The 27,278-nt window shown below is 42.4% G+C and overlaps 1 protein-coding gene across 1 annotated transcript; it reads right to left on the reverse strand.

The window, feature by feature from the left end:
- Nucleotides 1-27,278, reverse strand: PLEK (pleckstrin). The gene is made up of 9 exons (XM_005893576.3): nt 27,129-27,278; nt 15,871-16,026; nt 15,448-15,629; nt 13,547-13,638; nt 11,417-11,601; nt 9,654-9,758; nt 3,941-4,024; nt 3,039-3,108; nt 1-1,707 (listed from the first exon to the last, which is right to left on the reverse strand). The coding sequence occupies exons 1-9, from the start codon at nt 27,168-27,170 to the stop codon at nt 1,571-1,573; spliced, it is 1,053 nt and encodes a 350-aa protein (XP_005893638.2). The 5' UTR covers nt 27,171-27,278; the 3' UTR covers nt 1-1,570.

Genomic DNA, 27,278 nt, shown 5'->3' on the forward strand with positions numbered 1-27,278 from the left:
TGACACACAACATGGTAACATTTATTTCAAAACTTAAAATTCACTCCACATTAATAAATACTTCTAACACTGAATGTAGAAAAAGTACTGTGCATGTTCTAATACAGTTTACTAAAGAATCACAGAAAAGTAGTCTTTCACCTCTTGGCCAATGAGAAAACAATCTGGGGGTAAGAGTAGCCTCAAGGATATTGTGTGGAATTGGGGGAGGGGAAAGGAGCTGCTAAAATCAAGAAGAACTTTCTACTCTTCTTTTCTCACTAGGGCCTTAAAATTAAAAATCAAAAGTTGGAAAATACACCTTCGCAAACATATTTAATTTCTTTCTCAATTTTGGTTTAGAATCATTAGTTGGCAGACAGGATAAAAAAAAAAAAACTGAAAACCAGTACACAATCTGAATCTAGATCAGACCCCTCTGAATGATGATGGGCCCATGAGGCCCCTTGTTGGCTAAGCAGGAGATCGGACAGCTTGTGCTTAAAGCACATGCTTTAAGGTGTGACCACAATCTCAACAACTCGAGCACTGAAGGCACAGTGTGATGTGACGGCCACATCCATTTGCAAGCTAAACGTTAAGTCCTTTCAGAGCTGTCTTTGTATAAACTCATTATCCCATCAGCTGGCCCGTGATCTAAGTCCTCCACCCTCTGGAGCTGGGGTGGGGGGTGGAGGAGGGGACATTTGAATCAGGCAGCTGTCCAGCCCCCTCACCCAAGCAGAGACCTCATAGAGAAAACCCGTCTGGCCACTTTTCTCTGTAAACAGTCAAAAGAAACAGAATCTCACAAATTTGGAGTTCCTGCTCCTAATTAGAAATGCTCTCTGGAAAGAGGCAAAGATAGCTTCTTGTCTGACCAGCCCCCAGTAGAGTGCAACACGCCTGCTCTGGGAAGCCTCGGGAAGAGGAGAGGACCCTCAGCTACCCCTGGCTTCCTCGGGTCTTTTTCTCAGAAGACAAAACTTTCCAGACTGAAGTCACAAGGCTTCAAGCTAAAAACCACGACTGCAGTATACTGGCTGTCAGGAAGTTTCTGGCGAGGGCAAAGGAAGAAGAGGGTTCTCTTTGGTGTTGATACATGAACTTGTGCCAAGAGCAGGGGAAGGCAGCAAAGGGGAACAAAAGAGGTTTGTGCTAGTGCTCTTAGTACAGATGGGCAATGGCTTTAACAGGAACAGTTGTCTCAGGTTCTGAAGGCCAAGACCTGGTCATGGAGGGACTTCAGCTGCCCTGCCATGGGTATTAGATTGGCAGGCTTTTGAAGCTAGGGAGGACAGTTCTCCTCTAGTTCAACTCCTTCATTTTCCAGAGGAGGAACCTGAGGTCTGAGAGGGTAAGCAATGTCCCCAGGCCACACAGCTTGGCATGTCTGCCCAGGGAACACAGAAAGTGGCAGAGAGGCTTCAGCGACTGATGTGGTCAGTGTGGGCAAACATCACACGGCATGAGGTTAGTTACATTCAGGACCCCCGAAGATGACAATATCCCACCCCTGGGCCTTCTGTTGCAGAAGTGGCCAGGCCCTGGACTGAGCTTATCCATGTGGTTCCCTTGGAAGGGAGTGTCTTCACTTTCCTGTCCGGGAGGCCACCTGGATGGCTTTGATCCACTCAATGCGCTCCTTGGGGGTGGCTGCTTGCAGGAAATAGTGAACTTCATCAGCCGTGATGATCTCAAAGAGGTTCTCTTCTTCACTCTTCTTGCCTGGTGAGAAAGAAATTGATGACAGTGAGCGTGGGCACCAGAAAGGCCACCTAGCTTGCCCTCCTTCTGCAAGCAATTTTCCAAGTGTTCTAAGGAAATTAAATGCGATTTTCAAACTTACCATTATTGTATGCTTATACATTTATATATGTATGATTAATATATATATATAGTACTTATACAGACAGGTGTGCAGTATGATTGTGTTTGTGTGTTTAAGAAGTAAGTTAAAAACAGTCAAGGAAAAACATTTTCTTTTGTAAACAAACTAAATTTCTCATTTTTGCATACAGTGTATAATGAGTAATCTGTAATAGTGTCCAGTGAGTGAAAGGTACTCCACTCACAATATAAATCAAAAGCTGGCCTCAATATTAGTTTTCTTAAAAAAGAAATTAAAAAAAAAAAAGATGTGCCACCAGTACCATCGGTGCAGTCTAAACTAGTTTTTATCAAGCGCTAAGTGAGCATCTCTACTGAAAGATCAGAAGGCAGAAAACTGGCCAATACTGTGACAAGGCTCAAAACACATCCATCGCAGATCAAAAAGAAGCACACTGTCCACCCTGACAATGAAGGATGACTCTAAGGGGAGAGGGGAGGGAGCAGATCCAGGAATAGTTAAAATCTAGGCACTTGCAGCTGCAGCATTTCCAGTCCACCTCTATAGCATCACTAGCCCAAATGACAAGAGAAACCAGGGTCTGGGGGTCTGAACCACATCTTCCTGCTGACACTACTCACTCATTCCTACACCTGAGAAGATGGTCATTTCATCACCGAATCATAGAGTTGTGATCAGGACCCAAGGGTCAGCTGGTAGGACTCCATCATTCTCAGAGAAGGAACCAAAACCCAGGTTAGGCAACTCACTCAAAGTTGTGCCCCTAACTAAGGAACCTAGACCTAACATAACCCCAGAGCACTTCCTGTTCCCCACACTGCCTCCCGGCACAAATGTTCCTCTTGTTGTGGGACGTTTCCTATTTTGTAAAGGTGCACGTTGAGGAATGTTGGGCTCCATCACAGGCATCAGGAGGTAAAAAGTCTCCCCACCCATGCCGGTTCTGAGGTGATGGGTTTTTCTCAGCATTGTGCTAGGATTTATTCAAGGCATCCACAAAACCACTACAGCTCCCCAAGACCCAGACAGCCAGGACAGCAGTTGAGAGAGAACAGCTTTGGGTCTCTCTGAAGTTTTCAGACAGTGAACTTATTCATGCCTGAGTAAGGGAGTGAATGAGGGAGTGATTGCTGTTGGCTCAGGGTGCACAGGTGTGGGAAGGGAGCCCGGGGAGACACACCTCTCTCCCCCCAAAATTCATTCTTACCATCTGGGTGGCTCTCCACTGAGGTCACCACACAGCCTCTCAAGCGAATCGCTCCCAAGGGATCTTCCCCCTAAAGGAGAAAGGAGTCCTTCATTATGTTTCCAAAGTAAAACATAGGCGTATACTTGATCCTCTTGGTGCAAAAGCCACACAGACTCACTGTGGTTTAGAGAAGAGCTGAAGGAGATTAAAGGGAACCCGTTCTGGATCCTCCACCCCTCTTCCCACTTCACACAGCGGGGAGGTGGGGAGCTGGATGAGGAGACGCAAGTCAACCTGAGCTTCACGTCTGGAGGAAAGTGACAGCTGGGGGAGGTAGGGAGGCCGAATCATCTCCCCGCGGGAGAATGGCCAGGTGTTTCCAGAGTCCTTTGGCCCCAAGCAACAGACATAGTAGTAGAACCCTCATAGGAGGGAATCAAGAGAGCCCTGCAGAAGCTGAGGACCCAACCCAGATAGACATGACTCAACTTATTAAGGAAAAAGCCCTCTTCTGAATAGTCAACAGCCTAAACGGTTGGGCTCAAAAGATGCTCTCATTCAAATAGGCCTAGAAGAGGGATTATCACTTTTTTGCACATTAAACCAAGAGCACAGTGCTAGGTTGGTTGAGTTCCTCTGAAAATATCAGCTTGGAATAAATAATAAAAAGTTGTGTTGTGTTGATCAAATAAATGGCCATATAATGATATTTTCTTCCATCCCCTGAGATTCTGCTGGCCTCAAAGCCTAAGGTCTCAGATCTTTGCAATAAGAAGGGGTTGGAAAAGGTAGAGGAGGGTGAGGAAAAAGAAGAGGGAGGGTGAAGATGAAGGGAGCAGAGCAGGAAGGGCCCGGGCAGCCCCGTGATTAGGAGCAGCGCAAGCTTCTACTGGGAGGGTTTATGGAGCACAGTTTCTCACCCCAGCAGGGTCATAGTAGTGCAAATAGGCAGGGTCTTCTCTCAGAATGAACTTCCTCACTTTCCAGTTCTTCCGCCTATGGCCCTATATCCAGGATGAACATAGAAAAAGGAAGGATGAGTTTTTAGTCTCACTCAGTACACATAGTCCCTACAGGATAAATCTTGTTGAATTGAAAGAAGAAAATAATAAAGATGATATTCTATCTCCAGAAGAATTCAGGCCACAACCCAGGCCTTGTCAGAGATAGCACTAGAACCAACGAACAATTTAGATGTTATTAAATTGTGGGTTAAATTATTTCTAAGATCATCTCGCAGCTTTAGCATCATATAAGACAGCACTATGTATAACATACTATGTTAGGTAATGTGGGGCTATCAAGAGATTTAAGACATGGCCCTGCTCTTCAAAGAGTCTATAATCTATGTGTAAATATAAAATAGCAAATGTCCAAATCAAATAATCTCTATAGATAAGGGTTTTTCAAAGGATTTTTCATTTTATTTTACATATGATAATGTAAATTTCCATGGTACCCTGTCCATACATCTCACCCTCTCCTCCCCTCTCCCCATGTCCGTAAGACTATTCTCTATGTCTGTTTCTCCACTGCTGCCCTGCAAATAAATTCTTCAGTACCATTTTTCTAGATTCCATATATACAGATTCAAAGGATTTTTTTTTAATTTACTATTTATTATTTGGAAACTTCATTTGAGGTTTTTTTTTTTCATTGAAATATAGTTGATTTACAGTGTTGTGTTAGTTTCCGGTATACAGCAAAGTGATTCACTTATACACACACACACGTATATTATTCTTTTTTAGATACGTTTCCATTATAGGTTATTACAAGATATTGAGTATAGTTCCCTGTGCTATTAAGTAGGTCCAGTTTCAAAGGATTTAAATGAAAGATATATAATTGTGGTTTGGCATGTCAAAGAGAGCCTCATAAAAACCTTCACTTATCCATGTGGGACACACAGGAGTTAGACGGGTGAGAAAGAGGTGGGTGGGAAGACCATTGACAACAAAAAAACCGTGGTGGGAATGTCTAAGGCATATTCAGACCCTGATGAGTAAGACCATCAGGCTAGAAGGCAGGTATAGCAGAGGCAAGTTTGGAAAAGTGGAAGGAGACAGTAAAAATAAGACACAGGGGTTGTTGTCACTCACAGCTTTTGAGTTGGAAGCAAAAAGATTACTGTAACACTTTAGGAAGATTAATATGGGGACAACATACAGGGTGGATCAGCTAGGGATTAAAGATAAAGCCAGGGGAAATATAATAAGGTAGAAAGAAGACCATCAAGAAATGATTACAACAATCCCAGCATAAAATTAGTAGGGACTAACAACAGGGAGCCAGAGAAGGCAATGACAACCCACTCCAGTACTCTTGCCTGGAAAATCCCATGGACGGAGGAGCCTGGTGGGCTGCCGTCTATGGGGTCACACAGAGTCGGACACGACTGAAGTGACAGCAGCAGCAGCAGCAACAACAGGGAGCAGCAATGGAAATTGGAAGCAATAGTGGTTGTGACAGACACGATGAGGAAGAACAGGACTTGGCCCTTCTCAATGGAAGAGAACCATTGACTCTTCCAATGTCAAACACTGCCATTGTCTAGACTGTGGGTTTTGAAGCAGGATTTGTGTCTGTTTCTCTTTGTTCCTCCCAAGCCCAGCACTGCGCCTGGCCTGTGGGAGCCACTTCGTATGTTTGTAATTGCCTTGAATTGCCCAGTTATTTCCATTAGCTGATAGTAGTTGTTTAAAATGTTGTGCTAAACCTGATTCTATGATTTCCTACAGTAAATTCAAGTGACTTTTAACTCCAGAAGTTAAAAACCTTAGATTAGAAAATATATAGTTTCCATGTTGCCAACATGAAGAATATTATGTGTTATTTCTGAAGCAGCATGTATTAAGAGGCACATACAGAAAGCTTCCAAAGTTTTTCTCTGTGTTTGTATAGAAAGCAATGGAACGTCTGCGATTTTAGCAAACGATGTCTCCTTCATAAAGCCAGGTCAGGGCACTTTCAAGAATGGGTTTAAGTTATTTGGCAGAGCATTTGGTCAAGGAGCTCATCTCCAAAGAACACTTTCCTTGCCTGAAGGATGGAGCCAAGAACACTGCAGAGTCATACGGGAGAAAACAGAATATTTCTATCTGCAATATTATATGGCTTTTGTAAAGCATCAACTTCTAAAATTCTTGTCAGGAGTCCCTGTTCTTTGCCTTAATTGACGTTACCCATAGGCCAAGAGGACTTCCCTGGTGGCTCAGATGGTAAATTGTCTGTCTACAATGAGAGAGACCTGGGTTCGATCCCTGGGTTGGGAAGGTTCCCTGCAGAAGGAAACGGCAACCCACTCTAGTACTCTTGCCTTGAAAATCCCACGGACAGAGGAGCCTGGTGCAGGCTACTGTCCATGGGGTCGCAAAGGTGCTGCCCCACACCATTTTCTCCAGATCTACAGGCACACAAATCATGTTCTCGTACACAATCAGTGGGTGAGTATCAAGTACTCAGGAGTCAGTGGAAGAGGAAGGCACAGGAGGATGTGAAATCAGCCAGCCCTGGCCAACTACCACATTGTCTTGAGGTCCTCACTGGCACACGATGTGAGGCACTGAAGAGTTGTCTTTCATTGAATGAGTGTTTCCTGAGGCACTTTAAGGAATGCATGCACAGCTGGGGTTTCCAAGAATTGTTGCTGCTCTGTCAACATCTATGTGCTACATCATTTTATATAAGGGATTTGAGCATCCATAGATTTTGGTATCCATAGCGGGTCCTAGAACCAATCCTCTATGGGTACTGAGGAACGGGTGTACCTACATTCAACTTAATTCACTCTAAAAAGGTTTATTGTCTATTACAGACTAAGAAGGATGCTGAACTCTGCAGCAGATACAAGAAAAATATGTATAACACATTGTCCTTTCTCATCAAAGAACCTACGTGTGGTTGAGAAATGAGGTATTTTATTCATTATAGTCACAGAGAAGGCAATGGCACCCCACTCCAGTACTCTCGCCTGGAAAATCCCATGGACGGAGGAGCCTGGTAGGCTACAGTCCATGGGGTCGCTAAGAGTCGGACACGACTGAGCAACTTCACTTTCACTTTTCACTTTCATGCATTGGAGAAGGAAATGGCAACCCACTCCAGTGTTCTTGCCTGGAGAATCTCAGGGACAGAGGACCCTGGTGGGCTTCTGTCTATGGAATCGCACAGAGTCGGACACAACTGATGTGACTTAGCAGCAGCAGCAGCAGTAGTCACAGAATGAATTGTATAAAAAGGATTATGTTGAATATAATCCAGTATCATTCATCCTCAAACTGGCTATGTCCCCCAAACTGAATTAATGCCTCTGGAACCAGTGAATGGGGTAGAATGAGGGTAGGGACTGACGCCCAAGTGGATCCATCTACTTCCCACCTATGAAGTGTGGAGCACAGGTACCCTTTTTTGAGATAAGGCTTCTGCCAGGTAACCCGGGCTAACTCACAACAGAAGACATAGGGTGGATTAGTTTTTTTGGTACTTAAAAAGATTTTCAAAAATCTCTCAGATGATCCTGCTATGAGCTAGGATTATACACGACTGAGATAAGGGACAGAAAACATTAAAGGGGGACTATCAATTCAAGTAGAAGAGGTTTTTCTTCCCTCTCCCTCCCCTAGAAATTAGAGATGGGGGGAATATTAAAAAAGAACAAAATTCCTGAATGAAAAAAAATTGTTTTCTTCATGTTAAAAGGAGGTTTATGACTATTTAAACAGTGATATTTTGATAATAGGATAAACTAACTTTTAAGAAAATGGTTAGCTCTGTAATTCTTTACATTGGCCACATACCAGAATCTCTTGGGGACCTGTAACATATAGAGACTCTGATTTAACTGGCCTGGGGTGCAATTTTAACAGATCCCTGGAGGGTTCAAATGTACACCACCTGAGCTATTGAAGGCTGACCTGTACCTATCAAAGGCCACGTAAAGAAGATGAAGAAAAATGGAAGGGGAAGCCTCCATCTAGTCCCACTACTTTCAACACACACTCACACCACAACTCTCAGCTGACTTTTGAACATCCAGCATCTCCATTGCATCCGTTGCCCTGACCTCACTCCAGTCCAGCCTGGACTTCATCTATCCCTATTCAACCTTCACGTTCAGTCGGATCAACTCACTCAAGAAAAGACATTCATGGCTGATAGTAACATAGAATTATAGAAGATATCATAAGGAAATAATGGAACTCCTTTCCAAGTGACTCCTGCCTTAACAGCCTATGATCAGAGCCATATACATACAAACATTTGCCAGAACCAAAGAGGAAGCAGGTGATATGCAAACTCTGCCTATGGGCAACCTCCAGAACCTACCCTGTGTAAGGCTGACCCTGCTCCTTTGCTCATTCTTTAATCTAGTCAGTGGGCATACAAGTTATTAGAATAGTCTGGAATTCTTTCTTTCTTTTTTTTTTTCTAATTTTATTTTATTTTTAAACTTTACATAATTGTATTAGTTTTGCCAAATATCAGAATGAATCCGCCACAGGTATACATGTGTTCCCCATCCTCTTAGGACCCTGTTCTCTCAAAATATAATGGGAAGGTAAGTTTTCCGCATTAATGCTCTACTTCTAATGAAACTAAAAAATGTCTATCTATACTTAGTCAACCCAAAGTTCTCCTTTTTAAATGTAAATATATGCTCAACTTTGGTTCTTCCCTCTTTACCCAGAAGTTCAGGCTTCTATCATGAGATAAGTCAAATCTCTCAGTCCCATGAGATCTATATACAATGCACAGAAATCTTGCAGCAGCCAGATCCTCTCTTTTATTAACAGGTACAGAGCAGTGCCTTTGAGACAGCTCATGATGCAATCACAAGGGGCAAGACCTTGGCCTCATAAAGCAGCTTAGGCTTCTATGACAACATATACCAGCATCAGTTGTTTCACTCTGAATATTCCTGTTTTCCAATTGCTTCTTCTCTACCAGGTGCTGACCCTGGCTTCCTCACTCAGCTCCAGCCATCGGGTTCTCTTACCTCTTGGTGTCCCATGCCTTTGCACTTGGTAACTGACCAGAGCTCTTCAGCTCACCCCAGCCCCTGTCTCCCAGACTGACAGTGGCCAGTACCTGATGATACCTGATAATGACTGAGTCTATGCCCTCTGACCGGATTTGACCTTCATCTGTTGCTGCTCCTGCAGAGCTGGCCTGGGTATGGTCTCATTGTGACCTACCCACAGTCTGCAATGGTACTTCCTTGCTCTCAGTGGTTTATGATGCTCCTCTTCTGGGTGCAGCTTGTTTCTATTTCCTGGTTACTTTGTAAGGAGGAAGGATAGGCCAATGGAAGAACTTTCATTGTGAAACATCTCTGTCTTTTGGATGGCATCTCTTGGCCAACTGATATCCTCCAACTAATGAAAAGTTCAGCATTTTCCTGAAACACTGATAGAAATTTCCCTATTTTTAGGTGCTTCTGCCCTGCCTGCCTCAGTCCTCCTGACCTAATGCCACTTTGGTCATCTACTTAACTATTTGTCTCTCTTTCACTAGGTCAGTTTCATTCTCTAGTTGACTATTCACCAAACAAACAAAACACCATTTGATCCTATAGAATACAAAGGGCCTGGTTAGGGAGAAAGCCTAGGGTAGAATATAGTGACCACTCACCTGCTTCAGTAAACATCCCTGCTTGATAATGACTCCTCTGAATTCTTCTTTCAAAATCACATCATCATCACTGGAATTCTCTTCACAGAAGAACCCACTGTCTGGCTGTTGGGGAACCAAAGAACCAGTTTATTTTTCCAGTCTTAGGCATAGTGCTAATTATACCACCTTCCTCTCCCCTCTTCCCTCTAGCCACTCCTTCTCCCTGTGATTCGCATCCCAACCTGAACGTTAAAGGTTATCCTTGGTTAGCTTGTTCCCCCTCCCCACTGTTCTTGTTTCTAGATGCTTATTTCTTCTTCTTTTTTTGTTTTGCTTTGTTTTGGCTGCACCATGCAGCATGTGGGATCTTAGTTGCCTGACAAGGGATCAAACCAGAACCCCCTGCAGTGGAAGCATGGAGTCTTGACCACTGGACCACCAGGGAAGTCCCATCTAGATGTTTATTGTTGCTGGATGCTCCCTTGTCTCCATGCAATTATGATCTTGTCCATATACTTTCATTTTCCTGGGTTCCCCAAGCTGTATTGGATGTCTAGCTCAGCACATCTCTCCCTTCAAAGCCTTCCTTCTCTAGGGACCTCATGGCCACATTGCTGAAAGCGAGCTGGCTGGTTTATAAGACACTGTCCATACAACATAACCTCCATATGCCCCCTGCTCCTCGGCTCCCCCACTTTAAGAAACCAAGAGCCCAGGTCCAGCCACATCCTTTGAGTTCAGGCAGGAACTGGGCCTTGCTCAGCTAAACGAGACCAGTGAATCACACAAGCCACTGTGCTCGGTATTTTTAGACCTACATTTTTTTTTTAGAGTCCTACATTTAAATAGCTATAAACAACCAGGTTAAAATTCTGAAAAGAAAAAAATATTCTGGTAGAGGAAATTCCCCAAAGTGAAATGAAACTCTCTTTGGTACATTCACTTCATTTATATAAGTAGCTTCCTTACTTTTGTGTTCTGACCCCAAATAGAAACAAAATTGCCAGAATCCCCCTAGAAATCCACTGTTGCCAGATGTTCATGTGACCCAAGATTTAAGTCCATGTTGTACCATACAGTGTTTCCCAGCCTGTGGGAAGCATGCCACTGGAGGTACCCATGATGACAGAGGGAAGGAATAAGGATGAACACACTTGGTATTGAGTCACATGTTTCAATGTATATCTGGACTCCCGGGGGCCATAATTTTGCTGGTTATTTTTCCTTCCACTACTGGATCTACTTTGACTAAATGGGTGCCTGGCATGTGCTCAGTCCCTAAGTCACATCCAACTCTTTGTGACCCCATGGACTGTAGCTTGCCAGGCTCCTCTGTCCTTGGGATTTCCCAGGCAAGAATACTAGAGTGGGTTGCCATTTCCTTCTCCAGGGAATCTTCTCGACCCAGGGATGAACCCTCATCTCCTGCACTGGCAGGCAGATCCTTTACCACTGAGCCACCAGGGAAGCCCCACCAGGCATGTACTGGGGCCTAATAAGCTTTTACAAAAGAAATTCTTGCTTAAAATAGAAATAAATATAGCAAATTTTTAAACAAAAATAAAGAAAACTATTCAAGTAAACAGTATTTTCCTTTAGACTAACTTACTGGATGTGATAGGCATTATGGAGAGGGACAGCTGTCAAGTCAAGGACATGGACCAAAGCTGTAGGGATAGGTGCTTTCTTTCACATCAGCAGATATTAACTGAAATCAACCTAGAACGCACCCAGGTCAACCCCCATGCCCGGAGGAGTAGATGGGTAGCTCCCTCACTCACAAAGTAATAGAAGGCATCAGGGTTGTCCAAGAAAGGGTTTTCAGCAGTTCCATCCACCGCGTTCTTGGAGAGGTCTCCAGCGGGCTGCAGGTACCCTTCGTTGAGCAAGGAGGAGGCGATCACAAGGCCTTCCTGGCGGTTCCGAACAGACTTATTGGAAACAAGCCAATCAATGACACAGTTACCTGGATGGGACCATCAGAAAGAAGGTTAATTCTCTTTTTCAAAGAACAAGGCACAGACAGTTGCCCCTAGAGAGCTGCAGAGCACCCAGCTTTCTTACTTGTTTCATCTTCCCTGTTACTCCAAGAAGGAAAAATGTAATTATTGAGATAGATACCTGGAAACAAAAGGAACCATGTAAACGGTTTTAAAAAAACATCTACATGCTCCTTAAGCAGCAATGCATGCGTCTTCCATTAATGACCCAGAACTTCTGCTGAGAACTAAGTTCAGTAATGGCTATTGGGGAGGCCCCCCGGGGGAAGTCTAAAAGGAAGATCTGGGTAATGAGTAAGTGTTGTAACAAGTGCCTTGCTGTGGGGTCAGCACAGTGGAGCTGCTGGGTCAAATCTGTAGGAAGGTGTGGAGGGGTGGCTGGGGCAATGGGTACTGTTTCACAAAGGAAGTGACAATGTTTATCAAGCATTTACCTAGGCAGAGGCCGAGGGAGAAGCAGGAGCTGAGGGAGCAGCAGTGTGAACAGACTCAAACAGGCATGAGGGATCCCTTCTGGGTGCTGACGGGAGAGGGGCCGGTGGAAAGAAGACAAAAGAAGACAAGAGAGAGAGGAAGTCATGGGGTGGGTGGGGAGAGCTTTGATGGTACATTAAGAATTTGGCAATGAGGAGCTGTTGCAAGTTTTTAAGCAGAAAACAACATGTGCTAGTATGTGTATGTCCTAATTTAGAATTTTATGCCATCCCTTACATCTAATGTCACACCTTTGCAGGGTCTAGCAGGGACCTTGAGAAGTCATTCAATCAGCCTTCTGAATCAAGGGAAGACTGTGAGGAGAATAAAATGAAATTGACCCACCAACTGGATTATTAGCAGGCTACAATGAAGCTCTGTATTAAAAATATTTTGTACAACCAACAAGGACCTGTTGTATAGCACAGGGGACTATACTCAGTATTTTGTAAAAATGTATAAGGGAAAAGAATCTGAAAAAGAATATATATATGTATGTGTGTGTATGCATAACTGAATCACTGCACTATACACCTAAAATTAACACAATATTGTAAATCAACCATACTTCAATAAAAGTAAATAAAACAAATTTCTTTCAAACATTTATATATATGTATAAATTTATGTTATTAAATATACTTATACATTATTACACAATACTGAGTATAGTTCCCTGTGCTCTACAATATATACTGTACAAATATAGCCAACCAAAGAGCCAACTTAACAGGCCCCAGGTCATCAAAGCAGTAAGGTATACCATCTTTGAAACAAGAGTGGAAGCAGTTAGTTGATAAGAGCACCTTTCATGAATTTCATATACAAAAGGCTTTGCCCAGTTTTCTTTCTCTGAAAAGAAAAACTAATTAATACTGCATTTCTGCTTTTAATCCTTGCAGTGATCCTGTAAAAGAGGTAGGGAGGTAAGTACAGACCTCTTTTAAGAATGACTAAATGGACATGAATTTGAGCGAAGTCTGGGAGATAGTGAAGGGCAGGGGAGCCTGGCATGTTACAGTCCATGGGGTCACAGAGAGTCAGACACAACTTAGTAACTGAACAGCAACAAAACACTATGCAGCCTCAGACATCCCTAATTTGTCACTTAAGTCTAACATTAGGTGTCTTGATTCTTATTTATCATCTTGCTCAACTCTGTGTCTATTTCAACATCCTGCCATTTTCTGGCAAAAAATGACCCTTTGATTGATATAGCTAGAACTTCTAAGATTTTACCTTGAACCACAAAGTATGGGCCTACCTTTCTTTCTCTTTCCATGCTGGGGAAGTCCAATGATCATGTCCATCGGTCTGTGTTCCATGAGACCAAACCCCCCACCTCGCTCCACATCCCCCTACACACACTCAAGGCTGAGCAAGACCTCCATATTGCCTGCCCCAGAAGCCCCACATCAGACCCACAAGGCCTTTTACCTGTGAAGCAGTGATTGAAAATCTTCTTGTCCTTCTCTAGGTTCAGTTCTTTTACTCCTTTTTCAGTGTCTTTCATGGACAAATACAAGGCACTGCACAGATGAAAACACATGGATGAGCAGGAGCGGTTCAGTATAGCCCGTCCTCTCTGGGACTCGCCAGCTTGGAGGGGCTGGCCCTGAGCACAAGCTTCCCCCTCCCCAGGTGAAACCTGAGCCTAATCTCTCCACTGGATCATAAGTAGGTCATTAGAAGGCAGAGCTCATACTTGAACTCTGCGGCCTGCACAGCATTCAGCAAAATGTACTGGGAAGGTATTTAATAGCCCTTGAATTCACTAAATTTTGTTGATTTAACTTTTAGTATCTGAGATGGAGAGTTGTCCCCAGTTAGGTGTCAAAAGATTAAAGGTTCTCAGGCCTCAATACTCATGTCCCAGTTCTTTGTGCCCTTTAAGAGACCATCTGGTGTAGACATTTGACTCCAAGAAAGTGAACGTGTTTTGGTGGGGTGGGCTGCCGTCTATGGGGTCGCAGAGTCGGACACAACTGAAGCGACTTAGCAGCAGCAGCAGCAGCAGCAGGGGGGAGTTGCAAGGGGTTAGAGTTTTTTGGTTTGTTTTTTTTTTTAATGTGGACCATTTTTAAAGTCTTTATTGAATTTGTTACAATATTGCTTCTTTTTTTAACATTTCGGTTTTTTGTGGTATCTTAGCTCCACAACCAGGGATCAAACTCACACCCTTGATATTGGAAGGTGAAGTCTTAACCACCGGGCCATCACAGAAGTCCCAAGAAAGCCAATGTTTTGACTAAACTTATCCTTTATCCTAAAATTTATAAGAGATAAAACAAAATAGTGAGATGTTCTCATTTTTATCCTTGAATAATAAAGATAGCCTTATCAGAAAAATTGCAAGCAGCAATTTTGTGTGTCTTGTGGCTCCATGTAGCACAAACATCATTCCCACTTAGCTCTGACAGTTGTGGCCAGAAATGCAGTCACTGGACCACCCACCCAGCAGCTACAGCTGGACTAGGCAACTCCTCTTGGGTCTTTACCAGAAAGCTTTCTTAGTGAGAAAAAGCGCTCATTCTCTCTAAGCTCAATGTGCAAACTTCATCAAACTCCTATGACCTGCCAAATCCTGCATTAGGTGTGCATGGGGCTTTTTCTATTCTCTTCCTAGGGACTTCCTGCATTTGGTAAACAGAATCCTGGATAGATGCTGTAAGTAGTCAATATGAAATTCTTCCTGATAGAGCTCCTGTTACAGGGTATGTGCCACATAAAAGCAAAAACCAGTAAAAAATAAAGACACTCCTAAAGAAAGGACTTAAGTGATATCAATCTTTAGGCAACAACTATCACCTGTCAACTATCACCAGTCAACATTAGAGGTCACTAAGCTAGGTCGGGGCACAAATGGTTTCTGCCTAGGAGAGATATTCACTCTTGCTGAATATGTGAACTTGAACTTGAAAAACCTTACCTGCATGAACACATAGTTCCTATCTTTTCCTACCTATGTATAGATCCCAAAGCTTTCTTTTAAGAGTAATTTACTATAGCTACTTTATAAATGCAATGATGTATTATCTCTTTCTCTCTTCCCTCCTTTTCCTCTATCTCTCCTTCTCCCCGTCCGTCCCTCTGCAAAGATTACGCAGACATGAGGGAACTCCCATGCCTCCTCTCCTCAGCTGTTAGGCTTTGAAGATGCCATGACCACTCCTTCAGAGCCAGGTAAACATCTTAGTACATCAAGTGAAAGTACTAAGGACTGGTAAGGGTGTGTACAGCCTCCAAAGCAGGCCTTGGAGTAGGGCCTGCTGTGGGATTGCCTCAAGGAGTGGGGTGGAAGGAAGAAAGAGTGAAGGAAAGTAGACATAGAAAGTCACCTTAAGTCAATCGTTTCCGGCAGTCGAATGGACCTCCTGGTGGATTTTCTTGCAAACTTCTGGCCTCCTTCAATGCATTTAGTGGCCTTCTTGATGTCCCGAACCCAGGCATCTCTCTCCTCCAGGAAGGCTGCCTGGAAGAAGTGGTCCTGCTGTTTGGTCGTAGTGATCTTAAACACAAACTGAAATCAAAACACATCCCATTAGGAACGACTCCTTTCAAGGGGGTGAGGGCTTTTATGAAGCACAGGAGTTGAGCCAACCCTGTTCTGGAAATGCTTAGCCAATAAAGACCCAAATGCCCAGGGTTCAGGATGAGTGGTGGGCAGAGGGACTGGCCCAGGGAGCTCCATTCACATTCGTAGGCTATGCAAAGGTCAGCACCTGAGAAGATGTTCGTCACAGTTAATGACATCAACTCACCATCCTTTTTCCAAAGTCCTGACAAGGGCTGGTCAGAGCGCTTCCTTTCAAGGGAATCATTCCTTTGGGGCTGTTGTCACTCTTCTTCTTATAGAATTCAATTCCGTCTTCTAACAATACAACCCACATGGGTTTCCAAGAGTTGAACATGCTCCCCTGTGATGCCAACAGAAAGATTCGGGTAAGGATGTTTTCTAGAGCTCTTCTGTAGATGCCACAGGGCTCGGTAAACAGCCTACCTTTGGCCAGCGTGGATGCAGGAGACCCACATTTGTGTGACCAGGGGAGAAGGGCAATGCCATTCTTCTGGAACTTCTTTAAAAATTTTAATATAAAATGTATACACATCTATCAGTAGCCCATAAGCCTCTCCTGGGCCATTACCAAGGGAATATGGTATGGATCTCAACTCTCCTTCTTGTGCATTTCAGACTGACTTTCTGCAGCATATTTTCTGCTCCTAACCCTGCCCGTTGTTTTCAGTTCAACTTAAGTAAGGATGGCAAAAGAATCTACCTCAAGTGCCAACTCAGACTGCATAGTAGCTGGTGCTTGAAGCTGGACTCCCTGGAAAAGTGCCATTAATGGCAGCATGGAAGCTCCACTTACTTCCATCCTTTGGTCTAATCAGATTTTATCTGGGTATGAATGTCAAGAAGAGACTCAGAGCACAGCCTTGTGTATAGGCATGGCTAGGAGGGATGAAAACCACGTTCAGAATGATCTCTGATGCCAGCACGGTGCTATCATGTCAGTTCTTACTTTAAAAGTTTTCAGTTTGGGTTGATGCCAACTGTGCCTTTAGTAACAGATAACCATTCTGACTAGGAAGTCTTTCTTTCTTGTCTGTACTTTATGAGGACTTTGGAAAAAGAAGAGAATAGCGTTCTTTGCCTCTCATCTTTGAACTCCTGATTGTCACCCTGTCATGATTACCACAAAAATGGAGTTATCAACCAGTTCCTAGAAGATCCTTCTGCTTATCTTAAAATACCAAGAGCCTCTATATAAAGGTCCGGTTGCCCAAAAGGAAGACTATTTATGCATTGAAGATAAATACTCATGGAACTATCATTTTGCTGGTCCAAGTGTTTCCTTTGTTTTAGTTACTGAAAAAAAAAGTTTCTAATTAAAACACACTGTCTATTTTCTGTACAGGCAGAATAACTATTCATGCTAACACTGGATTATTTCCCTTTTTTTAAAAAAATGGGCAAGGTCGGACACTATGCCAACACATGAAATAATTTCAATCAAATGTCTTTCTGTTTTACATCTACTCAGAATGTAAAACACTCCTGCAAATCAATAAGAAAAAATACAAATTATCTATTTTTTTAACAGGCAAAAAACTGGAAGAGGCATTTCATTAGAGATGGTATCCAAAAAGACTCTGAAAATATGTTCAATATCACAATCCATCAGGGAAACTCAGATTAAAACCACAGTGAAATACCTCTGCACACACACTAGAGCAGCTAAAATTCTGAAAGATTGAGAAAAGCAAGACTTCACAAAGACAGTAACTGGAACTCCCATACATGGCTGGCAGGAGAGCAATATGGTACATTCAATTAGGAAAACTGTGGAGAATGTTCTAATTCTCAGAATATATATGTTGATACACTTAGACACAAGGGAGCAAGATGTCTGAAACTTATTGTCAAATATCCCAGCAAAAAAATATGTGTATATATTTATATAGTAATATGGAGTGATAGGCAAATGTAGCCATGAATTAACAATTAATAAATCTAGGGAAAGAGTATATAGCTAATTGCACTATTTTTTCCAGTTCTCTATGAGTTTGAAATTTTTCTAAATAATTGGGGAAAAGTAATAAATAAATTAACAATATGACACTAATTAAAACACACTATCTCTTTTCTGTACAGGCAGAATAACTATTCATGCTAACACTGGATTATTTCCCTTTTTTAAAAGAAATGAGCAAGGTCAGACACTACATATTGAAATTTGGGATGTACTTTTAAGGAAATATACAGACAAGTCTAAAAAAATCAAGTATCTGAAACAAGTAAAAGATCTACTCACAGAGCTAGGAGTAGAAGCTGGACTAGATGACTGCTGAAATGCCTGTCAAGGCTCAAATTTTAGATTCTACTTCATGCCTATCAAAGATTTATAAATGCCAGAGTCACTCAGGGCTTTTGACCTTGGAACTGGCATAAAATGAGAAGTCAGCCAACACTGCATTCCTTCTGTAGACAGTTTAAATAAAACTACTATGCAGCCAACTGTTCAAAATGAGCTTGTGCTCTCCTAATTCAAATGTAGCCTCAGGGTCTGTCTGCTCACTCAGAGGAGGGTGCCATTTGGGATTCGGGGCCTTTGTGTTCATTGAGGAGGCTGATATTGGTAAAAGCAAGAGAAATCCCGAGAGCTTATAAAGTGGGGACTTTCTTCCAGGCTTGGTGGTGGTTAGTTAGGTTGCTGCTGCTGCTGCTGCTAAGTCGCTTCAGTCGTGTCCAACTCTGCGCGACCCCTGAGACGGCAGCCCACCAGGCTCCCCCGTCCCTGGGATTCTCCAGACAAGAACACTGTTAGTTAGGTTAGGATGATGGAATTCTGGGTCATCACTCTCTGCATCTGCCAGCTTCTCCCTGGAGTAACCTGAAAGCACCTCCCTCCACCATCCCTGTATTTACCCTTCTCTGTCCTTAACTCTCTTGGTGCTCACACAAGAGCAAACCCTGAAGTGTGATCACAGAGTGTCCATGCTGGAAGGACATTTAGTATCATCTACCATCACCCTCATCACACAAGCAAGAAAGTTGAAGCTCGTTTAAGTAACTGGGGCTAGTATACTCGACCAGTTAATGTGAGACCAAAATTAGAACCCAGGTCTACTGATACCCAACTTTATGTTCTTTCTACTTCCTCTTAGATGCCATCTCCATTCTGGGTCTCACATGAACTTCAGTTATATTGGAATCTAAATCAATTTTTAGGTCACTTAGCCAGCTATATATATGTGTGTATGTGTATAAAATCGTGTGTGTGTGTGTACTTAGTCATGTCTGACTCTTTATGACTCCATCAATCATAAAACATATCTAAATCATAAATCATGTCATAGCATGATCATATATAAAAGGTATGTTTTATGATACTGTACATATATAAGGTTTATACATATAAATAAATATATATGTGGCACATGTCTGCTTTCTTCCATTATAGGCCAAAATCTATACAATTACGTGTCAGAACCAGCAAGTTTTAGGTGCTAAATCAAATTTAAAGTTTCCAAGTGAGTCACTGTACATCACCATGGAAACAGCTAGTTTCGTGCATAGAAGTCTGACACTGAATGACACGAAAAGAAGAAAACTTAAAGGTCAAGATACTTGACCATATAAAAAAATTGAATTTCTGTACAGTAAGAAAGCAAATGAACAAACAGCAACAATAACAACAAAAGTGCTGAACAACTGAAAAACAAATTAAAAGGTGTGGATATTTATAACAAATTATCATATAATTAAAGATTAATATCCTTAATATATTTTAACCCTTTAGAATCAATAAGATATATACAAACCCTATCAATTTTTTAGATGGGCAACCGATATAAGCAGGCAATTTTCAAGAGAAGAAACATCTGGGTCCAATAAATGTAAAAATGCATTGCTTCAACAGCATTCAAACAAATGCAAATTAAATAAAATATAGTCTTGTTCTTTAATATGTTTTTTTAAAAGATTTATAAAAATATGAAGATTTGGGGAAACTGGCATGTGGAGGACAACAAAGAAGCTCTATGAGTCAGCACTTTGATGTGGGATGTCAAAATGAGTGAAGTCATTTGTGGGCTGTATAAATAGAAGCATAGGAAAGTAAGAAAGGTTCTAACTTTAAATGGAGCCTAACCAGTAGTGACCATGGAGATAGGTGGCCCAAACTCAAATCCCAGCTCTGCCTCATTCTAGGAATGTGACCTTGAGGAATGTTTAAACCTCATTTGCTACGTCTGGCAAATGCAAATAATGCTACTACATATTTCTTAGGACGATTGGGAGATTAACTAAAATAATCCATGTAAATTGCTAAGGGCAATATCCAGAACATAATAAGCACCCAATAAAACCTACCTAGTCTCTGTAATTCTGTGTTTATAGATATACCAATAAAACCTACCTAGTCTCTGTAATTCTGTGTTTATAGATATACCTCAGGGCTTTCCTGATGGCTCAGTGGGTAAAGAATTCACCTGACATCAGAGACACTAGTTCGAACCCTTGGTTGGGAAGATCCCCTGGAGAAGGAAATAGCAACTCACTCTAGTATTCTTGCTTAGGAAATCCTATGGACAGAGGAGCCTGGAGAGCTACAGTCCATGGGGTCACAAAAAAGTCGGACACGACTGATTGACTAACCATATAGATATAACTGGAGAATGAAACTGAGTTCAGGAAGCCTCGAAGTTGCAGATGAAGTGAAGCCTGTTCTATAAGCCAATGAAAAATTTTTTTAAAAAAGAGAAAAAATGGCATCTCTCTTGGGAAATTATTGGAACTCACAAATTTGGGCTCAAAAGGGGACAGACAGAGTAGATGAGGGCTGTCTCCAGAGGTGTGAAACACTGAATTGTTTTGAAGTCCCAGCAGGTGAAAGTTTCAGGAAAAAAAAACAGTTTGTTGCATAACTTATGGGAGAAAGTCAAGTTAGTGAGTTCCCTGGCACAAGAGGTCTTCTAGCATGTTTGTGAACAGATTAGTAAAAGAAATGCAGGCCACAGATGAGAAGTTCAATTAAATACTTCACATTCCTTTCAATCCTCAGATTCTACACATCTGTTCCAAAAACCTGTTGTCCCTATTGTGCCTTTAGTCTCCTAATTCCTTATCCTCATCTGAACACTTGGGCCTCATCTGCAAGAAAAACAATGAAAAAAAACCCCCACAAAACCCACAAAAACCTGCTTAACATGAATGTCTAAAAATGACTTCATTAGAAATTTTTTAAGTTACTATAATATGAACCCCTGACATTTTGGTTTCTCTACAGTTTAGTTCAGTTCAGTCACTCAGTCATGTCCTATTCTTTGTGACCCCATGGACTTCAGCACACCAGCCTTCCCTGTCCATCACCAACTCCCAGAGCCTACTCAAACTCATGTCCATTGAGTTGGTGATGCCATCCAACCATCTCATCCTCTGTCGTCCCCTTCTCCTGCCTTCAATCTTTTCCAGCATCAGGCTCTTTTGAAAATGAGTCAGTTCTTCACATCAGCTGGCCAAAGTATCAGAGTTTCAGGTTCAGCCATCAGTCCTTCCAATGAATACTCAGGATTGATTTCCTTTAAGATGGACGGGTCGGATCTCCTTGCTGTCCAAGGAATTCCCAAGAGTCTTTTCCAACACCGCAGTTCAAAAGCATCAATTCTTCGGGGCTCAGCTTTCTTTATAGTCCAACTCTCACATCCATACATGACTACTGGAAAAATCATAGCTTTAACTAGACTGACCTTTGTTGGCAAAGTAATGTCTCTGCTTTTTCACATGTTGTCTAGGTTGGTCATAACTTTTCTTCCCAGGAGCAAGCATCTTTCAATTTCACGGCTGCAGGCACCATCTGCAGTGATTTTGGAGGCCAAAAAAATAAAGTCTGTCATTGTTTCCATTGTTTCCCCATCTATTTGCCATGAAGTGATGGGACCAGATGCCATGATCTTCGTTTTCTGAATGTTGAATTTTAAGCCAGCTTTTCACTCTCCTCTTTCACTTTCATCAAGAGGCTCTTTAGTTCTTTGCTTTCTGCCCCAATTCCTAGTCCCAACTATTTTTCTCCGGATGTTGGCCGGTGTTGACGATCTGATTTCTGGTTCCTCTGCCTTTTCTAAATCCAGCTTGAACTTCTGGAAGTTTATAGTTCACATCCTGTTGAAGCCTAACTTGGAGAATTTTGAGCATTACTTTGCTAGCATGTGAGATGAGTGCAATTATGCAGTAGTTTGAGCATTGTTTGGCATTGCCTTTCTTAAGGATTGGAATGAAAACTGACCTTTTCCAGTCCTGTGGCCACTGCTGAGTTTTCCAAATTTGCTGACATATTGAGTGCAACACTTTCACAGCATCATCTTTTAGGATTTGAAATAGCTCAACTGGAATTCCATCACCTCCACTAGCTTTGTTCATAGTGATGTTTCCTAGGGCCCACTTGACTTCACATTCCAAGATGTCTGGTTCTAGGTGAGTGATCACACCATTGTAATTATCTGGGTCATGAAGATCTTTTTTATATAGTTCTTCTGTGTATTCTTGCCACCTCTTCTTAATATCTTCTGCTTCTGTTAGGTTCATACAATTTCTGTCCTTTATTGAGGCTATCTTTGCATAAAATGTTCCCTTGGTATCTCTAATTTTCTTGAAGCGATCTCTAGTCTTCCCATTCTATTGTTTCCTCTATTTCTTTGCATTGATCACTGAGGAAGGCTTTCTTATCTCTCCTTGCTATTCTTTGGAACTCTTCATTCAAATGGGTTTATCTTTCCTTTTCTCCTTTGCCTTTCCTTTCTCTTCTATTCAATTTGAGCTGGTGGCTCAGAGGTTAAAGCATCTGCCTGCAATCCGGGAGACCTGGGTTCAATCCCTGGGTTGGGAAGATCCCCTGGAGAAGGAAATGGCAACCCATTCCAGTATTCTTGCCTGGAGAATCCCATGGATGGAGGAGCCTGGTGGGCTACAGTCCATGGGGTCGCAAAGAGTCGGACACAGCTGAGCAACTTCACTTTCACTTTCTCTTCTATTCACAGCTATTTGTAAGGCCTCCTCAGACAACCATTTTGCCTTTTGCATTTCTTTTTCTTGGGCGTGGTCTTGATCCCTGCCTCCTATACAATGTCATGAACCTCTCTATCCATAGTTCTTCGGGCACTTTGTCTATCAGATCTAGTCCTTTGAATCTATTTGTTACTTCCACTATATAATCGTAAGGGATTTGATTTAGGTCATACCTGAATGGTCTAGAGGTTTTCCCTACTTTCTTCACTTTAAGTCTGAATTTGGCAATAAGGAGTTCATGGTCTGAGCCACAGTCGGCTCCCGATCTTGTTTTTGCTACTGTATAGAGCTTCTCCATCTTTGGCTGCAAAGAATATAATCAATCTGATTTCGGTGTTGACCATCTGGTGATGTCCATGTGTAGCGTCTTTTCTTGTGTTGTTGGAAGAGGGTGTTTACTACGACCAGTGTATTCTCTTGGCAAAACTCTATTAGCCTTTGCCCTGCTAACTGGTTTCTCTACAAATGATGATAAAGCAGCCTGCACATTTCAGACATTTGCCTTTGTACTGCGGTAAAAAAATAAACAAAATGCTATCTTTACTCTCAAAATGCTCATAGTCTAACCGGGGAGAGAGTGACCTTGACCTGAAACTCCAGGTCAGAGTGATAATGCACAAACTGAGAGAAGCCTTCCTACACATGGGCAGTTTCACAGAAAGAAGTCATGACTCATTGCTGAAGGTGGAGAAGCTTGATTTTGTGTGGAACCCCCTCCCAGACACCTCCCTTCACTTCTCCTTTTCCTCAAACTTCTCTTTTCCCATGTTGACATACAGCTAGAATTCAAAGGAAAACTATTTGATGGTCAAAACTACGTATTGAACTAAAGCAGAATTGTGAGTCAGTATCATCTATTCTCCCATGCTTGTGGGAAATGTTATTTTAAGTTTGGTGTTACAGTCAATGAAGTCCTTATTTCTGCTACATCCTAGATTGCATCATTTAGTCAACCAGTCTGATCCATGACATCACGGGTATAACATCCCAGATCAATGGTCATTTTGTTCCTGTTTGAACACTTTGAAGGCAAGGAAACTAATTTGTTCAGCAGTGTATTTTTTTATATAAATATAAACTTTTCCAGGTTGGACAATTTCTCAATGAAAACATATTATGTTAGCAATAGAGAGATGACACAAATGTTTAACAGTATGGTTTCTGGGGTCTTAGGGATTTAGGTTCTAATTTCAAGTTTGTCTCTTCCGGGTTCCATGACCATAGGCAAGTTACTTCATTTTTTCCAAACCTTAGTCTCCTCACTTGTAAAATGAAAATAATATAGTACCAATTTCCCATTACTACAATGATTAAATGAGATAATACACTTTAAGGGCTGATAACTTACATCTAGCTTATAGTAGATGCTCAAAAAATGGTAACCATATAGGCAGATAAGATAGCACAGTTTTGTAGGCAGTACTGTGAAGTCATTCTGGCCTAAGGTTCTCCTGGGTACCACCCGTCACAACAACAGCTCTTTGGAAAAGAAAAATCGCTGCAGTCTGGGCCCATGAGGGCCACATAAAACATGGCTAGGCATGGCTTTCTGTGACACTGGATCACACTGCTGGGTTCCAGTCCAGATCTGCCACTTAATAGCTGCGTGACCTTAGGCAAGGCCCTTTACCTCTCTGTACCTTACTTTCTGGTGGCTCAGTGGTAATGAATCTGCCTGTTTATGCAGAAGATGTGGGTTCAATTCCTGGATCAGGAAGGTCCCCTGGAGAAGGAAATGGCAACCCACTCCAGTATTCTTGCCTGGGAAATCTCATGAACAGAGGAGCGTGGCGGGCTACAATCCATGAAAGTCAGATCTTACTTTCCTCTTCCATAAAGTAAAGGTAATAGTTGTACCCATTATATGTACATAAAGTGCATTAAATGGTTAGATCTGTTACTGCTACAAAGTAAGGGCCACATATACTGGCTACTCTGACAATGATAATTCAATGGGTGCAGATCATAGGGGATTATTTCATGGCATCTGGAAGACAAGGTTTGGAAGAATTGTTGGGCGGAGACCACCGAGTCCTGCTCTCTGTTTTGCCCCAGGCTTTTCTCCTTCTGCTTCCGTCTTTTGCAGCCATTTTCTTTCCTTAAAAATCCCTTGTCCTCTCTCTCACCACTCCTATTCTTGTGCTTTCCCCAGCCTCTCAGGCCACCTAAATTCCTAATACACTCTTTGGATCAGTCCTGCCATTCAACATGATGGTGGAATGGTTGTCATAGAAACAACAGCTGATTCCATAAGTTGTGTAGAAATGAGGTTAGTTTGGGAGGTGACTTGGTGGAGTCTAAGTTATTGGTTGCATATAACCTGCTTCTCTCTCTTCTTTTAAGCTATTATTACAAACATATTCAAATCAGTGGTCTGCTTTCAAGGACCTCCAAAATATGTTTATGCTTATTGTCTGAAGTAACCCCCTAATCAGAGACAAAGAGAGGTTGAGGTCACTGCACACACTCTTACCCACAGTCCAGTTTGTCCAGACCCCACTCTGGCTCTGCAAAGTTCATCTCACCTCCCTTTAGCTGGCTGGGGAAACCTGCCTTTCAGAAGGCTGCCTGGGATCAACAAGATGGTGGTAGGCTTTGCAGTTAGGCAAGCCTGGGTTTTAATCCCAGGTTGTCCACTTATCAGTTGTTGGATATGGGCAAGTCACTTATTCTCTCTGATAAACTAATTTATAGAGTTAAAAATACAAGTGTACAATATAAGAGCAATTTTAATTACAAGATGCTTAAATTGTTTTTAAAACAAACAGAAAACCTTTGCAGAAAATGTTTCCATTCATCTGCTCTTGTCAGGATACTAGCCTAAGCAAGCAGGAAAGAAATAGCAACATTAATTATTACTGGTTCTCAAAGAGATTATTAGGGCCTACTGCAAAGTATCTACATACACCTCTGTGTGTATATGTGCATCTTTTCCAAAGGATGTTTCAAAATATGGCTAATGAGACAGAATACCTGCTGAGGGTTCATTTATTCTCTGGCACCTACTTGTAACTCTCACAACCACAGACACATTGCTGCTGCTGCTGCTAAGTCGCTTTAGCCGTGTCCGACTCTGTGCGACCCCACAGATGGCAGCCCACTAGGCTCCCCCATCCCTGGGATTCTCCAGGCAAGAACACTGGAGTGGGTTGCCATTTCCTTCTCCAATGCATGAAAGTGAAAAGTCAAAGTGAAGTCGCTCAGTCGTGTCTGACTCTTAGCGACCCCATGGACTGCAGCCTACCAGGCTCCTCCGTCCACAGGATTTTCCAGGCAAGAGTACTGGAGTGGGGTGCCATTACACATTACAAACCCTAATTTAGGGTTTACTCTGAAATTTACTCTGAAAATCCCAGTGTAATGGAGACAGGCAGTGCCAGGAGACAGGGAGTACGTTTCTGATCCCAACACCGTCACAGCCATGTGACTTTGAGCAGTCACCAGCTTCTGGGTCTCAGCTTACTCTTGTGGAAATGAGGGAATGAGGTCAGATGGTCTAAGGTCCCTTCTAGATTTAAATCAAAACAGAATCAGGCAGCAATGTGAGCAGTTTGACCCCCTCTTAGTAGAACACTTCAGGCTAAAATTCAGGTTAAACCATGAATGGCCTAAACAAAGTCCCACTATGCACTCCATCAATTAAAATACGGGGCCTCTAAAGGAATGTACTGACTCCAGTTCACTTCTAACACCCTGAGCTCACTTGGGTCAGTGTGAGCTACTTGCTCATAAAAGTGTCGTCCACAGGATGCTAACAAGCCTATGTGAGAACTCACCCTCCTGGGAAGATTCACAGTGGCGCGGCACACACCCACCATCAGAAGATAAACCAGCAGTGCTAATGAAATTCAGTTTCCTGATGCCTAACCAGTGAAACTGAGCTTTTTTGAGTAAACTCCTGTCTCTATTTTCTAACCTTTAAAATGGTGTATCTACCTACCATCTTAACAGCATGTTATACAAATTCACTAAGAACTACAAATAAAGAGATTTCAGTCCAGTAAAAAAAGATAAATAAGCTACCATTACTGTATCACTATATCAGCTCATCTTTAATCATTTGCTTCTTCTTCCTTTCCAAAAAAGTAAAAAGGGGAGGAAGAATTTAACTAACAAATGAGTAGTTTCTCCTAATAACCTCTATAGCAGGAGTTTGAGTCTTCTGGCATAACACACACGCATACTCTTGAAAAGGATGCTCTAAATCATGAAGGATTTCCAGACCCCGCATTCTGGAATTCTCAGTCCCACATAATCAAGCTATGCTGACACCTGAGGTGGAACCTTCCACCTTTAAGAACCAGAAGGCAGTGGAATACATACTGGCTTCTCCCCACAACCTTCCACAACCTGCAGTACTCTCCTATTTCAGCAGTAGAGAGTGCAAAGCTGGACCCCAATCCTCCCCCACCCTATGCCCAGGGTCACGGATGCAGGTGACTCTTTGCTTACCTTCTTCACTAGATAGCCCTCCCTGATCCGCTTTGGTTCCATGTCGGATGGACAGACAGCTGGGGGCCCTCACAAATGAGTCGTCTCAGAAGCTCAGCCTCCTCTGAGAGGTGGGGCAGTTGTGGGCTGCTTTTCTAGAGTTAGGTCTCT

Source organism: Bos mutus, chromosome 11 (assembly GCF_027580195.1).
Source record: "Bos mutus isolate GX-2022 chromosome 11, NWIPB_WYAK_1.1, whole genome shotgun sequence".
Classification (NCBI taxonomy): domain Eukaryota; kingdom Metazoa; phylum Chordata; class Mammalia; order Artiodactyla; family Bovidae; genus Bos; species Bos mutus.

Excerpts from the sequence above, each read along its gene's own strand:
- PLEK (XM_005893576.3), bottom strand. The coding sequence starts at position 27,170 with ATGGAACCAAAGCGGATCAGGGAGGGCTATCTAGTGAAGAAG. Across the intron at positions 16,027-27,128 it reads AGGGCTATCTAGTGAAGAAG|GGGAGCATGTTCAACTCTTG; the intron begins GTAAGCAAAGAG and ends TTGGCATCACAG. Across the intron at positions 9,759-11,416 it reads CTGATGCCTTCTATTACTTT|CCAGACAGTGGGTTCTTCTG; the intron begins GTGAGTGAGGGA and ends GTTCCCCAACAG.